At 58.0% G+C, this 15,563-nt stretch overlaps 4 protein-coding genes across 4 annotated transcripts; 3 read left to right on the top strand and 1 right to left on the bottom strand.

Moving 5' to 3' along the window:
• Positions 1–215: 215 nt before the first annotated feature.
• Positions 216–3,215, bottom strand: MYCTH_2030873 (uncharacterized protein; the record flags this gene model as incomplete). Its single annotated transcript, XM_003663134.1, has 3 exons — positions 216–730; positions 1,187–1,481; positions 1,764–3,215. Coding segments are annotated over 3 exons (2,262 nt in total), but the record flags the coding sequence as incomplete, so codon positions are not given.
• Positions 3,216–3,923: 708 nt separating this feature from the next.
• On the top strand, positions 3,924–6,078 carry MYCTH_2304758 (uncharacterized protein). Its single transcript, XM_003663135.1, has 6 exons — positions 3,924–4,048; positions 4,103–4,546; positions 4,606–4,799; positions 4,852–5,659; positions 5,716–5,986; positions 6,058–6,078. Exons 1-5 carry the CDS (start codon positions 4,046–4,048, stop codon positions 5,803–5,805), a joined length of 1,539 nt encoding a protein of 512 aa, XP_003663183.1. The 5' UTR covers positions 3,924–4,045; the 3' UTR covers positions 5,806–5,986; positions 6,058–6,078.
• A 7-nt stretch (positions 6,079–6,085) lies between these two features.
• On the top strand, positions 6,086–9,556 carry MYCTH_2304760 (uncharacterized protein). The gene is made up of 6 exons (XM_003663136.1): positions 6,086–6,646; positions 6,797–7,142; positions 7,192–7,765; positions 7,819–8,526; positions 8,589–8,643; positions 8,699–9,556. Exons 1-6 carry the CDS (start codon positions 6,400–6,402, stop codon positions 9,205–9,207), a joined length of 2,439 nt encoding a protein of 812 aa, XP_003663184.1. The 5' UTR covers positions 6,086–6,399; the 3' UTR covers positions 9,208–9,556.
• Positions 9,557–9,808: 252 nt separating this feature from the next.
• Positions 9,809–15,132, top strand: MYCTH_2304763 (uncharacterized protein). The gene is made up of 2 exons (XM_003663137.1): positions 9,809–14,054; positions 14,219–15,132. The coding sequence occupies exons 1-2, from the start codon at positions 10,177–10,179 to the stop codon at positions 14,742–14,744; spliced, it is 4,404 nt and encodes a 1,467-aa protein (XP_003663185.1). The 5' UTR covers positions 9,809–10,176; the 3' UTR covers positions 14,745–15,132.
• Positions 15,133–15,563: the final 431 nt, after the last annotated feature.

A 15,563-nucleotide genomic window follows, 5' to 3' on the forward strand; every position in this document is an offset into this window, starting at 1 on the left:
TGCCGGGATATCAATGTCAATGTCGGATATGGGATGGGATAAGGAAGGAACTGGGGGATTACAGTCCGGTGCAAGGTTGAACTACAACCAAGTCCGGATCCAGAAACACAGTGGGACGCTGCGCGCACGTCTGCCATCAAGTCCGACGACGCTTGTGGTCTGTGTTGCCGTCAGTAAACGCGCATCCTTTTTGAAAAGGGCAATGACGGCATACCGGTCTTGTCGGCAAGACTTTCTTCCTCGTCAGTCCGGCTTCGTTTGCCAGAACCGCCTGGTGAGGCCAAAGCACTCTCCTTCGACTCCTCATGGTCGACACTAGCATACTGAGATGCTAGTCGTTCCTCGTACTCATCCTCGTCGTTCTCCCAGTCAATCTCGTCGTGATTGACGCCAGGAACCACCGACTGTTGTGACCTGTCATTCGTTGGCGCAAATGCGTCGTCTGCTGTTTCCTCAGTGTTGTAGTCGATCTCCTCATCGCCGTCCATTGTCGTACTCGTGTGGACGGACGCCGTTTCCACCGCTGTGTCGGAAGGGGCTCCAGTTCCTAAATTCTTACCGGCGGATTCGCCTGAGGTCGCGGCGGTAGCTAGCTCCCGAATGCGCTCGGCTTCGCCGGGTGCAGTGTCTGTAGCATCATACGTGATCGCATACTCGCCATCTTCGTCCACATCTTCGTTGATGGTGGATGCATCAGGCTCATCATCGAATGCGAGTACAAGGTCGTTATCTTGATAAGCGAGTTTGTTAGCATCGGATAAGACGGTCACAGTAATGTTGCTGGGCTGAAGAGCTTTGCTCGTGCAGAGAGGCTCTGAAGAGCTGGCACAAGCCCACTTGGGAATGGTTCCATGTCTCGGGGAGGCTAAGCTCTGCGCTCGCGATCCAGACATGGAAGCTTTGTGCTCTAAGTCGCCGCCACGGGTCACTTCATCTCCGTCGTCCGGAGAGACAATCTCCGAAAACCCTTCTTCCTTAACCGTAGGGTTAGAGCCGAAGGCTGGCAGAGCAGGCTGCTGTGATGTTCCTGACAGCTTGGGTGCTTCTCCAGACTTGGAGTCATAGCCTTGGCGCTCAGTTTTGATCAATACACTGAGGGGACTTTCATCCGAAGAACGAAAAGGCGTGGCGGATGATTGAACAATGGGGGTGGAAGTTGCTGGGAGAAGAGAAAGAAGGTATTTACCGTTTGAGTCCGCTTCGTGCTCGGGTTCACCGTCTTCGGGAACGGCAGCTTCAACAACTGCACTGGAGCCTGTAACCTCAGCAGACTCCTCGGCAGACCCATCATCATGTTGCTCAGCCATGTGATAATTATGCTCGTCGGTTTCCTCGAGAGGGTGTTGTGGAACACCTGAATCTTCCCCGGTCTGTTCATTCCAAGATCCGCTCTCGCCAATATCTTCAGGTGACTCGCCGGGAACATTCTCAAAGTGTTCCTCTGCATCGGTAACTTCCTCATCCGGAGCCACTTCCAAATCCTCATTTGAAACAAAAGTCTCTCCGTCGGGAGCCTCTCCATTGTGCTCCTCTGTATTGGAAATTACCTCAGCCGCGGCATCTTCGAAGTGCTCCGAAGTATCTAGAGTCTCCTCGCCGGGAGCCTCTTCAACGTTGTCCTCTTCAAGGTTGTCCTCTGCATCGAGAGTCCCGTCGCCGGGGGCATCTTCAAAATGCTCCATTGTGTCGAGATTCTCTTCGTAGGGAGCCTCTTCAGTGTGCTCCTCTGCTTCGAGGGTCTCCTCGCCGGGAACGTCTCCGACATGCTCTGCTGTATCGTGGATTTCCCCACTGCGCGGGTCCTCCATGTGCTCCTCCGCGACAAACTCTCGTTCGCTAGTTGAACGCTGAGGAACATGCTCATGCTCATGCTCTTCCGCCACGTCTTCGTGGTCGAGGGCTACTTCAGATTCAAGCCGTCCACTTTCTTGAAGATGGTTCGCGGCAGCATCTCCACCTTCGTCTTCATAATCACCCGGGTCTGCCCTCTCGGACGCCTCATCATGGACATCCAGGGCGCTTGTCCGGCTTCTCTCATCAGCGTTCTCCGACAGTTCGGAATCATCCGCATCAGGAGAGCAATTCTTGACCCGCTCAGCGTCGGCAAGAATCTCAAGAAAGTGCTCCTCGCTATCCCGCCGTACCGTCAGGATGATGACAGGATCTGCGGACACGCCAGGTACTCGGCATAGCGTAGAATGGCAATCAAGAATCTCACGGAAAGTGCGGTTCAGGAATTTCGCATTTGACCGCTCCCCGAACTCGAGGTCAAGGGGGTCGAAACGAATCAGCAGCTCATCTGAAGGCGCAATCTCCTCTGGGATAACAGCCCGAAGAGCAGAGAGAAATTGTGACAGTGGACGATCCAGGTCCTTAACATCGGAAAGGAAGTAGGAATCAGGATCGTCATCCGAGGTCCCAAACAAAGAGTAGCACTCTTGGTTGTAGATGACCTCGATGTCAGGAATTTCGGAGACTGTGTGAGCAAGGTTTTCAAGCTCTTCTTCGAGGTTGCCGTCGTAATGATCAGCGTTGTGACGTTCAGACGTAAACTCATCCACAGGATCCAGGCCACTCCTTTGTTCATGCTCGGAGGGCTCTGCCTCATTGGTGTGACTAAGTGAGCCCTGTGATTCCGTGTTCTCATTATGTGGCTCGAGGTCAATGTCTCCTCGATTCCAAGACTCATCGTTCTCCTGTATTGAAGCCTCGTGGTGGCTATCGTCGGTCTGGGAAGCGGCTTCCAAGTGCGCCTCAGACGGGATGCTTGGCAACCCGCCGTCCGCTTCGCCAGCCTCTGTGTTGCTCTCACCGGCATTGACGCCGGTGGCTAGGTGGTCGTCGTCCTCGTACCCAATTTCGTCTTGGTACTCCACGTTGTCTCTGGCATCACTGTCGCCAAGTCCTGTGTTTTCAATGTGCTCGCCACTTGCCGTGGCTTGGTGGGCTTCAAAAACTGTCAAATCGAGTTCTGGCTCGGCATCGACATCGTCGGAGGCCTCCTCAGCGGAAAGTTGCTCCATTTCCTCGTATGCATCTTCGGGGTCCTCGCCGGGGAGGGCTTGCTCGGGATCCTCGTATGACCTATCCAAGCCGAGACCATATCTCTTCGCGTCAAGATCATCATGCTCGGCGTTTGCCTTCAGGTCTAACTGAAACCCTAGATCCAGTTGGTCGGGAGGCCCCGAGTCCACAGATAGCCCGGCATTTTCCATTGTAAATCTTGTGCGAGTAGCCAGTGGCACGCCAAATGTTGAATGCAACAGATCTGTGGGTGAGTCGGGGTGACTGCTTTGCTAAAACGAGCCTATTTGCATACACCGATTTGGAGAAGTAGTCAAACTGGCACCAGTCGTTGGTAACGGGCTGACACTCTCGAGACGACGTCGGAGGCGCGCAGTGGGGTGGCGCTGATGGGGATTGAGACGCGACGTGGGATGGAATCCGAATCCTTGAGCAAGAACGGTCGGCCTCGGGTGTGATGGGTAGGCGTGTATGCCGGTCTCGCGCACTAAGAAGAGTTCGGATGTTTGCCGCTCGACGTTCTCCGCCACCATGTAAACGGAACAACTTCGATGCCGCTCAGGCGAAACTGAAGCGGGCGACACCAGAAATGATGTTGGACCGGGGGGTCAAATCGCAGACGGTAGATATCCTCCGGTGGACCAAGATTTGCGGTTGGCGTGGAAAATCACGGCCTATCAAAATAGGTAGATCTGAGTCGTTTGTATGATGGAACTGCTGAAGGGTTTCGGGACAGGTGGCGAGTTGGTGTGAGGTTGGAAATCAGAAACGCGATCGCAGCCCAAGGAAGGTGCCGCATTCAGCTAGCATTCGCCTCTCTACACTAATTGCGAGGGCACGTGCAGCGCAACCCGCAAGGTTTCCCGCCATTCTGCCAGCTGTCAGCCCCTCGGGCGGCAAGTGGCCGAAAGCCAGATCAACCACTGTGCCGTTGCCATTGACAGCGGCTCCAATGTTCTAAAAGGAGTCGAAAGACGGCCACACCTTCGCAACACCACAGCAATCCGCAAGCTCTATCAAGATGGTAGGTTGACTCTGCCTCCATTTGCGCTCGCGTAGTTCTAACAACAATTACCAGGTCGTCCTTGCTGCGTCCATCTGCACCCGCGGCGGCAAGGCCGTGCTCGCGAGGGCATTCCACGACATCAAGCGGTCGCGCATCGAAGCCCTCCTGGCATCGTTCCCCAAAGCGGCGAATTCGGGAACGCAGCACACGACTGTCGAGCAGGACAATGTCCGATTCGTGTACCAGCCGCTGGATGAGCTGTACATGGTGCTTATCACCAACAAGCAGTCCAACATCCTCCAGGACATCAACTCGCTGCACCTGTTCGCCCAGGTTGTGACTAGCACGTGCCGAAGCCTCGACGAACGGGAGATTCTCAGGAATGCCTATGAGCTGATCAGTGCATTTGATGAGCTGGTGACGCTTGGGTACCGAGAGAACCTGACCATAAGCCAAATCAAGACGTTCCTGGAGATGGACAGTCACGAAGAGCGGATCCAGGAGATTATTGCGCGGGTACGTTGCTACGCGCTACCACGGAACGTGACTCGGCTGCTGACGCAGCCGCAATACAGAACAAGGAGCTCGAGGCCACCGAGGAGCGCAAGCGGAAGGCCAAGCAGCTGGAGATGCAACGCAAAGAGTCTGGGAGGAGCGGTCGGGGTGGCGGCATGAGCAGACCGCCCGTATACCCGACATACACCCCGCCAGTGAGGCCCGCCGTCACCGAGACGTACGATACCTACGAGGCCGAGAAGAACAAGTCCAAGTACGTTAATGTTAGCGGGACGGCAACGGTGTGCACAAGCTAACCAGAGCAGGTTCACCGCGCCAAAGGGCAAGGGCATGCAATTGGGCAAGAAATCCAAGACGACGGATATGTTCGAGCGCGTAAAAACAGAGCTGGGCCCAGTGGAAGATACGCCTCTCGTTCCCGTCGCCACCCCGTCTGCTGCGGAGCCGTCGTCGGCTCCTCGAGCATCGTCGTCATTAGACCGGGATGCTATCCACATTACAATCAACGAGGTCATCACAGCCAAGATCTCCAGGGAAGGCACGCTGAACTCGTTCTCTGTCAGCGGCGACCTGTCGTTGCGTGTGTCAGACCCCTCTCTGACCAAGCTCAAACTGAACCTCAACGCCACGCCGTCACATGGCGCGCAGTTCCGGACGCATCCCAACGTGGATAAGAACGCATTCAATAGTTCCAGAGCCATCCAAATGGCCAACTTGGCACGGGGTTTCCCGGTGAACAATGCCGTGGGCGTCCTCCGGTGGCGGGCGGCTCCCAAGGCGGACGACGCGAGCGTGCTCCCAATCACCTTTACCGTCTGGGTCAACAAGGGCTCCGAGGGCAACTGCACGCTCACGATCGAGTACGAGTTGTCTGGCAACGACACTCTCAAGGATGTCAGCGTCGTTGTTCCGTTTAGGAGTGCAGAGCCCTCGATTTCCAGCTTCGACGCCGTTTATGAGGTGTCTGGTGACAGCCTGGAGTGGTCGATCGGCACCGTCAGCGAGGACAACTCGAGCGGAGCGTTTGAGTTCGAGGCGCAGACCGAGGACGAGGACGAGTTCTTCCCGATGCAAGTGCGGTTCACTAAGACTTCGCCGTTTGTTGATGTCGATGTAAGTGTCTCTTGTGTGAATTGGTGAAAAAGGCACCAACTAACCAGTGAACATAGGTTCAATCGGTTGAGCTGATTGAAATGAACGAGGAGGTCACCTTCTCCAAGGAGATCAAGTCGGTTGCCGAGTCCTACGTAATCGAATGAAGGGCAGGGGAGAATGACTGAAGGGATTGATGGATGAATGTTAGGCGCTTAAGCGGCCGGTATCTTGGAGCGTGGTGTGGTTAGAGGCGGCAGGAAAAATATCCCATTTCTACAGTCCTATAATCATGCTTCATGTTTCGACAATACAATCGGAAAGTGTTTTGGTCCATTCCCCAAGGCGGTAAGTCGCAGCTACCAAAACACAGTGCGAATTTGTACATTGATCAGGCTTGGTCTTTTCCATCAACGCAGGAGCCACTGCCTACATCGTCCAGCAAATGGAAGAAGCATCCGAATGTTTGACAAATACCAGTCTCGGGCCAAATCAGTTTGATCTCTCGTGGTTTTTTTCTGGATGCCCGATGCAAGCCAGATAATGGCTCCAGAAGAGTCGCGAAACAACCCGCACAATCCAGTCTGACAACAATTGTTTCCACTCCGTATAACAGCGCAGCTCGCTCGACTCACACATAGAACAGTCACAGCAATCAAACTCCATTCACGACTGATAACGCAGCCAACCCGCCAACCTTCCCTCCCTCCCCGCATTTAGCAAAGAAAAGAAAAGGGGGGGAGAGCGGACAGAGGAAAAGAATGGCGGCCGATCCGACCTCACCCCCCCAAAACCATCTGGCCGAACTCCCACTGCTCGGCACTACCGCCCTGCCCGCCCCGGCAACAGGCAGCCATCTCGCGTGTAACCCGGTCATTGCCCTAGCCGTCACGGTTGGCGAGGCCGGTGCGGCCTTGCATGTCTGGCGCGCTGGCGATCAGGGGCTGGTGTCCAAGCATTTGGAAAGGGGTGGGCGGAAGGTGGAGGCAATCGCTTGGAGGGAGGACGGTAACGTTTTGCCTTTTCTCTCTCCACTCTCTTCTCTTTTTTCTGTTTAATTGTTTTCTTTTTCTTTCAATGTACTTTTTTTTTTCCTTGCAGGGTTCCGTCGGGTGGTTCTGATGGTAGGACAGGTACTGACTTGACCTTGGTATATAGGGCAAGTCCTCGCTGCGGGATGGAGTGATGGGGTGGTGAGGTTGATGGGGTTGGAGGGTGCTAAGGCGGTACACCAGATCAGGGTCTCTGACGAATGTCGTGGCAGTGGTGATGGCGCTGCCGACGGCGGAAGGATTGTCTTTATTGCTTGGAGGAGGAATGTCACGGCGGAGGGTCGACGACGCAGAGGAAAGGGTGATGGGCAAGTAGGGACAGACGAGAGGAGGATTTTGCTAGATGGGGAGAGGACAGGTGATGTGGCAGTTGATTTGCCGCGTGAGCTGATCTTCTTGGAGGCTGAGACGGCGCTACCAAAGTTGAGCCCGTTGCCTGCCGGGGGCGCAGCGTAAGTCTCCCAGCGTCGCAGAGTGGGATTGCCACGCTGACCTGGACAGGGACGATATGTTTCTCTTCTCGTCAACAGCATCTTTGGAAACTCTCTTCCGTCCATGCCAGGCCGAGGATGCGGACAATGTCCACGTCATGGTTGTGGGAACGGCTGATGGCGAAATACATCTCAGCCTGAACGACTCGTTCGTGGTCGGGACGCTAAAGACGCCGCCCCATGGAGAGGTAACACTTGAGCTGTGTGGGCATAGCTCACGAGCCGAGAGTTCCACGCATATGCTGCTGCTTCAACCACGGGCTGGAGACGGTACGAGGCTCTATCTGGTACCGATGCGTCTCGGGTTCCTTGACCATTCACCGGTCAACCTTTCGCTTCTGGCGTCTAAAGTAACGTCGCTTCAGAACTTGCTGCGGTATTTGAAGGCGACACTGTCGCACATGGCCAACGAGTGGCAGTCAACCCAGGAGTTACCCAGACGCTTCATGGCCGGAGTTGAGGATGACCTCAAGAGGCTACCAAGCGGCAGCATGACGGTGGTTCAGGCACTCTACCATACGGCAGCGACGGGTCACGTTTTCGAGCCCGTGAAAGAGTGGCTCCTGGACACGCTTGGGGATCGAGTGAGTGCCGACCAGCCCTCGCATACCGAATATCCATACTCACTGCTGGCCAGGGACATAAGCGCTGGGAGAAGGCGGTAGTAGCCGGCCTGACAGGTCTCCGTGACCTAGTCCATGGCAACTTCATCCCAGCCTTAGAGAGATGCGGTGTCATTCTTAGCCGGCTGCTCGGCATCGCCCGTTTCTACGGTCCAGAGGAGGCCATCGGGTTCGATGAAGATCAAGTGCGCAAGCTTACGGACATCGTCTCATGTCTGATGATGACAGCCCACAGGGTGCTGACCATCGTCATGGACGAGCTGGAGCACTTCGGCGCGTTCTCGACCTGGTTGCGGCTTGAAATCGACAAGCAAGGGTCGTCATCACACGCCGAGGAGCTCTCCGAAAAAGAAGCGACAATGGACCACCCGAGAGTACTGTCGTACATCCGGTATTACTTGGCCAGTAGCCCGTTGGCACTACACCTTGACGAGGTGGCCAAGGAGGACTACATCAGGGATCGGGAGATGGTTACGCCCGGCCTCTCTTTGACGGACTTGCTTGACAAGCAGCTGCAGGAGCATGACGCAGGCAGGCCCTATATGAAGGTCCTGCCGCGGATCGGCTTCCAGTTGAACTACCTGACTGCTAAAGCGAATGCTGTTTTTGAAGGTATCGCCAATTCAGAGAAGCAGGGGGTTGAGTTCGGTCGAGCGACCGAAGTATCGGTAGGGAGAAAGATTTGGAAGCACCATCTCTGGATGGGACGCACCGGCAACAGGGTGAGCGCTTCGACTATAGGGGGCAGCTTAAGTTGTAGTATGCTAACAGGGCGATATTTCAGAATCATTCAACCGGGGTGTTCACCGCCGTGGTACTAGAAGATGATAAGTCGAGGAGTCTGTCCAACCTGTCTCGAAAGCTGCGTTCATCGGAAGCTAACATCTTGTTCAGTTTACATTGTTCGTTCCGATGTCCCACTTAGCGGCGGTGTCGGCGAAGCAACCGCAACAAGGGCATGTGGGCTCGGATTGCCGGACGGCGTAACCGTTGTCGACTTCAAGTTTCTGGACGACAAGTCCTTGTTGGTCTTGTGCAGCCAAAAAGGCAAGGAAAGGATCTACAAGTCAGGAAAGCATGTTGAAGCTAACGAGCAGACAGAGGAACCAAAGTCGGTTCTCCTACGGATTGCGTACCAATCAGCCCGTATGCCCTATCAAGAGCATGTCGAAGGGCAGACGCCTCCTATGTTGGAACTTGGTGGGACACGGAAAGACATGGTCACGTCGTCTTACGCCTTCTCCAACGCGTCTGGCTTCACGCCTATCCAGATGGAGGTCCAGAGGGCGAGCAAGCTGAGGGGCGAGATCCCGGCTAGAGTCTGTCTTATGGGACGAGATAGAGCCGTGTTAAGGACGTATGCGCTCCCGAGCACCTTAGACGAGGAGGAGAACCAGCAATGAAGGGATTGTTGGCGGTCCTGAGAACGCGAGGAGGGCTGCCAAGACTTTCAAGGGGAAAAGAGAGTAAAAGAGCAAGGCGAAAGGGAACAAGGAGGAAAGAAAGGACGAAAGAAAGAAAGGAAGGAAGGAAGGAAGAAGGAAAAAAGAAGAAAGAAAGGGAAAGCAGCGCTGCACGGCAATGTCCGGGGGTTTGGGCAATGGGTTGTTTGGTCTGTTGGTCGCTGAGGAGCCCGACCTTGTGTAGGCGAAATGGTTTCTTACAGGATACTCTCAGAGGACTTTGGCCGAAGCTGCGCCTGTTGCTCGACTACGGTTCTGACCATCCGGTGGTTGTCGGTTGGGGGCATACTTTGTATGTACAGTACTGTAGTCCGTATGTACATACATACATACATACATGCATTGCCAATTCCCTGGATATGGTGCCCTGGATATGGCTGTGTTGCGGAGGGCAGTACTGCGTATTGGCGCACTGTGCGGGTTAAAATGCGCTTGTGAACCACCGGGGTGCCCTGCTAAAGGTACTTCTCTTTAGTTACTTAGACTTGGGTGTAAGTTAAGACCCGCAATTACTCATTGCAGTAGTGGCACAGCCAAGTTGAAACAAACGTCATTGGGCATGCTCAACCGCCCGAACCAACTGAACCAATTCAAGACCCCTAACCGTCCCGTCACACTCAGCCCGGCTCCCGTTCCTACCGCCTCCCGCCAGATCATAGAAGCATAACTTTGCGATTGCTTTTTAAATCAAGGCATATTGGAATAGGGCTTGGATTCTGAATTCTGAACCATGCTTGAATCCAGATGATTGGTCCCGATCGCCGCGCAATCCGAACGCCGACACTCTTTCAAGCAACTCGAGCAACTCGACCGGTGTAGCCCGGAGCTTGCCCGGAGCAGTTTCCGAAGGGAAAACACGGAAAGCAACGGGGTAGCTTCCCTTAGCCGGTTGCAACTTCGAATCTCGAGATGAACGAACCGACGATCCCGCCGGCGGCAGCCCTCGCCGGCCTCCGACCGTCGGCACCGATGCCCCCGACGACGACGGCGACCACGGCGACAGCCACGACGACAACGTTCTCGTCTGGCCCGAGCAGGCAATGGTCTCACCCGCCCTCGTCCCAGCCCTCTGAAGCCCCTCCGCGACCGTCCCACTCCGGCCCGGCCATTCCGGTGATGCTCAACGAAGCCGCGCTCGACTCGCCCACCTTCCGCGCCACCGCCGTGCACTTCTCGGACCAGCTCGACGCCATCGAGCGCTGGCTCGACAGCTACGCCCGCAGCACCTCCAAGCTCGTGCACGACGTGCTCGCGCTCGAGGACACGGTCGGCGCCTACCTCTCCAAGATCTCCCCGCCCGCCATCGCCTCGCCCGCCGACTCGCCCGTGCTCGACGCCGACTACACCCTCCCGGCCCTGCGCCGCGCCGGCGACGCCGCTCGCGACTGGTGGGGCGGCGTCCTGGCCGTCGTGCGCCGCCTCGAGCCCGCCGGCGTCGAGCCGATCCGCGCCTTCGTCCAGGGCGACCTGCGCAACTTCCGCGAGGCCCGCCGCGCCCTCGACGCCGCCCAAAAGACCTTCGACGCCACCATCGCCCGCTACGCCGCCCAGAGCAAGACAAAGGAGCCCAGCGCCCTGCGCGAGGACGCCTTTGCCGTCTTCGAGACCCGCCGTGCCTACCTCAAGGCGAGCCTGGATTACTGCCAGCTGGCGCCCCAGGTGAGGGCCGGACTGGACAAGCTGCTGGTGCGGATCTGCGCCGACGTAGGGAGGGAGATGAGGCGGACTTCTGCCGGCGGAGGCGGCGGAGGCGCTAGCAGCGGCAGCGGCCGTCCGCAACAGGTCCCCTGGTGGGATGAGTTGGAGAGGATCCGGGGTTGGGCGAGGGAGATGGATATGGCCGAGGGCGTGTTCAGGAGAGAGCTGCAGATCGCGAGGCGGGACATTGGCGAGAGCACGCTCGCCCTGTACAAGCCATCCAGGGAGCTCGAGGACTACAGCGTCTCGACCGTGCCCTTCCTCGGCTCCAAGGGGCCCATGAGCATGCAGCGGAAAGACGGGGCCGCCGTCATCTCGGAGAAGCAGGGCTGGCTGTTCCTGCGCGTGCTCTCCGGGAAGCCCGTCAGGACGACGTGGGTTCGCCGGTGGTACTACTGCCGAGACGGCATCTTTGGCTGGCTGGTCCAGGGCCCGCAGGGCGTGCTCCAGGGCGACGAGATCGGAGTCTTGCTCTGCAGCGCGAGGCCGGCGGTCCAGGAAGAGCGCCGGTTCTGCTTCGAGATCAAGACCAAGACGCAAACCATCATGCTGCAGGCCGAGACGCAGGCCCAGCTGATCGAGTGGCTCGAGGTGTTTGAGGTGGCCAAGAAGAAAGCTATCGAGGCGAGCATGGGCCGGGACCAGAGCAGCTCACGCGTAGGGGGAGCCGATCCGGTCTTCTCTGTCACTCCCCCGTCCATTCCGGATTTCTCCGCCAAGACGCTCGACAACATCGACGAGCCCCCCACGGTCGACCGGCAATCGTCACTCCCCGTGCCCGGCCAGGACGGCGGATTAGCGCGCGCAAGCTTCGACGCCCCTCCCCGCCGGTCCATCACGACGCACCTCGGCCGGGAGGACGGCGAGTCCGGGCGGGAGCATGCTGCGCGCATCATTCAAAAACTGGATCTGCACCGAAAATCGGCTTTTACGAGCTGGGCCGATACGTCAACTTCGGGGCCGGCCGGAGGCAGCTTGAACCCGAGCGCGGCGCCGTCTCCTCAAATCGGACATGCCCCTCCGCTGCGTGTGCCCAGCTCCGTCGCACCCGACTACACCCCGGGAAGCCTGGCCCCCGTCACCCTGGCGAAGCCGCCCGTGACGACGAACCTGAGCAAGACCGCGATCCTAGCAAGCGCAAACGCGGGAGCGTCGCGCGGCCTGCCGAGCGCAGCCTTGGCCAACTACTGGGGCAGCAGCCCTTACACGTCCACCATGTACTGCGTCAGCCCTTCGCTGCCACACACCCCCAAGCCCGACATGAGTGACCCGTTTGTGGCCACGGCCACGACCACGCCCCGGGCCCCGGCCGTCGAGAAGCCGTCCGCGTCAGCCAGCAGCCACAGGAAGACGGTGAGCGTGGATGCGACGATCACGGACGCGAAAGCCCGAAAAGAGGCCCCCTCGGATACGTTTCCGCCAAACTACCCGCCCGAGCTGAGGGCGCAGTATGCGCAGTTCAGACTCTTCTTCCCGGCGGCTCCCGTAAACGACAAGCCGGTGCTGGTGTTCAATGCCGCCTGGTCCAGCACGTCCTCGGACGGCAAAGAAGCAGGGATGGCGGGGAACGGGCGCATCTTCGTCACGCCGGACCGCATGTATTTCTACGGCCACCAGCTGGGCCTGGTCGTGGCGTACGCCATCCACCTCGACTGCATCGCCGAGCTGACATCGGCGCCGGGCCGCGACTGCGACTTTGTCTTCTTGCACCTGAACCAGGACATGCCAGATATCGCATACTCGCGCATCACCATCAAGGTGTTTCTGGAAGACTTCTCCCTGCTGCAGTCTCGCCTCGACCTCCTGGTCGATAACCTCCAGGCGGCCGAGCCGATGGACCTGTCCGAGTTGATTGCCGCGCTGTCCGCCCTCAACAGGGAGCAGGACGACAGGCGGAGCCCCAGCGTGGAGAGCTGGGAGGAAGTGTCGTCCAACACGCCCGCCGACGACGGCACGCCGTTCGGACGGCCGGTCTCGAGACGGGCCCACGACTCGCATGGCCGTTACCGGTCGTCGCGCGGGCTGCTGAAGAAGTCGTCGGTCCAGAAAGTCCAGTTACCCACGCAGCCGGTGGTGTACGAACCCGAGGACATGGGCAAGAGCGTGGCCGAGCGGCATTTCGAGATCAGCGCCAAGTCGTGCTTCCACGTGCTGTTTGGCGACAAGAGCTTCATCTTCCCCAAGCTCTACTTTGGGCGCGGCGCCAAGGAGATGGCTCAGGGCCCCTGGGAGCTACAGGACCACGGCCGCATGCGGCGGCAGTTCCGCTTCAAGGTCGAGTACGCCGACGTGCTCGGCCGCAAGAGGCCCGGCGACGTGGTCGACACGCAGACCATCGACGTCTTCAACGACCACATCACCTACGTCGTCACGCACGTCAAGACCCCCTGGCACCTCCCCCACTCGCACGCCTTCAAGCTCGTCACCAAGGTGGTCATCACGCACCTGGCCAAGTCCAAGTGCAAGCTCGCCATCTACACCAAGGTCGACTGGTCCAAGGCGCCGCCGTTCTCCAAGAACATGGTCCAGCGCCAGGCGCTCGACGACGCGGCCAACGACGCCGAGGAGCTCGCGGACGCGGCGACCGACCAGGTGCGCAAGCTGGGCCCGCACAGCCGCACCAAGCGCGCCATCCAGGTGTACGGCGACATCGGGCAGCAGCAGCAGGTCGTCGTCTTCCAGCCGGACGCCACCCCCGAGGGGCAGCAGCTGCTGCTCAAGTCGGGCGGGGCGGCCGTCCGCCCGCGCACGCTGACCGACATGATGCTCGAGACGGGCCGCTCCTTCATGGAGAGCGCCATCACGAGCGTCATGATGTGGGCCTTTGCCGGCCTGAGGAGCATCTTCAAGATGGTCAGCGCGAACCGGTGGATCCTGCTGCTGCTGGCGACCAGCGCCGCGTACAATCTGATGGTCATCTCCCAGTCCGGCGCCGCGTGGTGGGTGGAGCGCAGGTCCGCGCGGTACATGAACCGCCTCGGCGTCGGGCCCAATCTGATGATGAGCAAGGCCATCTACCTGGCCGATCTCGACGAGGCGGCCGGCAGGACTGCTCTGCATCGGCCGGAAGACAGCGGGAGGAGTCAGTGGTATGTTTCATTATCCTTTTCTTTTTCCTTCTCTCTCTCTCTCTCTCTCTCTCTTTACCCCTTAACCCTTCCTTTTCCTGCCCCTGATTCCTGCCCCTAATCAAATCCCCTGTGTTCTCTCTTCCAAGTTTCCGTGCTAATAAAACACGCAATCACGCCAACAGCTACGACACGTTCCAGTCCCTCCTCAATGCCACCATCAGCCTCGACGCGCCGTACCAGAGCGCCGGCCCCCTGTCCGGCTTCGGCTCGACCACCAACCAGGTGACGGCGCGCCGGCTGAGGCGGGTGCGCCAGCGCATGGGCGCGTACCGGCACGACCTGCTCGTCGCCATGCGCGTCGTCAACAAGATCGAGCTCGAGATGGTGCAGTCGGAGTGGGAGAGCTGGTTGGCCGGGGAGACGAGGCGGTGCGAGCAGGTCAAAGACTTGCTAGGGAGATGGGAGGACGGCGGGCACAGTGGCAGCGGCAAGGAGGAGAGGGTTAAGGGCCAGGTGCCGGCGCAGAGTCTCCTCTCCGGGGCGCAGACGTGGGAGTCGGCAAGTGATGGCGATGATGCCACGGGAGGGAGCGGTGAGAAGCAACAGCAGCGGCGGCTGGCGGCGCTGAGGGCGTGGTTTTCGGAATATTGTACGAGCTGCGCCCTGGAGGAGAGGAAGATCTCCGAGCGGATGGAGACGCCCTTCTGAGGTCGATGGCAGGAAGCGGCGAGCTGGATAGGCGAACGGACGGACGTACAATACTTTCTGGATGGATAATCCTCGTTTTATCGGGCATAATAAGGTTGTAATCATAGGTCCCCCGGCTTGCATCAGAGGGGATTGTTTTGAACTCTAAATCAAGCCAAAGCGATTGAGTAGGGTGCTAGACAGCACCCTTATTCACTCTAATTACCTGTAATTTAATCTGACTCTGACCACAGCCACCATAGCCCCCCCTCGAAGGGAGAGTTGACGATCACCAACGCGTTGATGCAAGCGAAACAACGGGAAAATACGGTCATGCTTCCCCTCATCTCCTGGTCTCTGTCGACATGTCGTATTCGTACCACGCGGAGACTTGGTACGACATCGAGACACACCCAACGTCATACAGTCCCGGCACGGTCCGTATATGTACGTGTATCTGCCTGTCTGCCTGTTTGCATGAAAGCAAGCTTCGTTGTAGATGATTGCCACCTGCCGTATGGGCAGCGATTGGGCTTTGTTCTGCGCTGAGCATGAGCAATTGTTGGCCCCGAAACCTACGCTCGACCGGTTCCAGTAACGTAACGTATGTGATGAATATCAACTTGAAACCCATGGCCCCAGCCACTGCTTCGGACCGCAACAGCAGCCGTGCTGGCGCCAATGTCGGTGAGCGCCCTCGACGAAACCACCAAGACGAGACCGCTCCAGCATCTCCGCCTACGCCTTCGCCTAGGAGGTGTTCTGCCTCAGCAATATGTAGCAATAGATAAATTACGAAAGCCCCCAGGAGGATAGGAAGGTCCCGTACTCAAACAACAT

The sequence above is a fragment of the Thermothelomyces thermophilus genome, chromosome 3 (assembly GCF_000226095.1).
Source record: "Thermothelomyces thermophilus ATCC 42464 chromosome 3, complete sequence".
Taxonomy (NCBI): domain Eukaryota; kingdom Fungi; phylum Ascomycota; class Sordariomycetes; order Sordariales; family Chaetomiaceae; genus Thermothelomyces; species Thermothelomyces thermophilus.

Coding starts and splice junctions, on each gene's coding strand:
- MYCTH_2304763 (XM_003663137.1), top strand. CDS start 10,177: ATGAACGAACCGACGATCCCGCCGGCGGCAGCCCTCGCCGGCCTCCGA. Junction 14,055..14,218: donor GACAGCGGGAGGAGTCAGTG/GTATGTTTCATT, acceptor TCACGCCAACAG/CTACGACACGTTCCAGTCCC.
- MYCTH_2304758 (XM_003663135.1), top strand. Junction 4,547..4,605: donor TCCAGGAGATTATTGCGCGG/GTACGTTGCTAC, acceptor GCCGCAATACAG/AACAAGGAGCTCGAGGCCAC. Junction 5,660..5,715: donor CGCCGTTTGTTGATGTCGAT/GTAAGTGTCTCT, acceptor CAGTGAACATAG/GTTCAATCGGTTGAGCTGAT.
- MYCTH_2304760 (XM_003663136.1), top strand. CDS start 6,400: ATGGCGGCCGATCCGACCTCACCCCCCCAAAACCATCTGGCCGAACTC. Junction 7,143..7,191: donor TTGCCTGCCGGGGGCGCAGC/GTAAGTCTCCCA, acceptor TGACCTGGACAG/GGACGATATGTTTCTCTTCT. Junction 7,766..7,818: donor TGGACACGCTTGGGGATCGA/GTGAGTGCCGAC, acceptor ACTGCTGGCCAG/GGACATAAGCGCTGGGAGAA.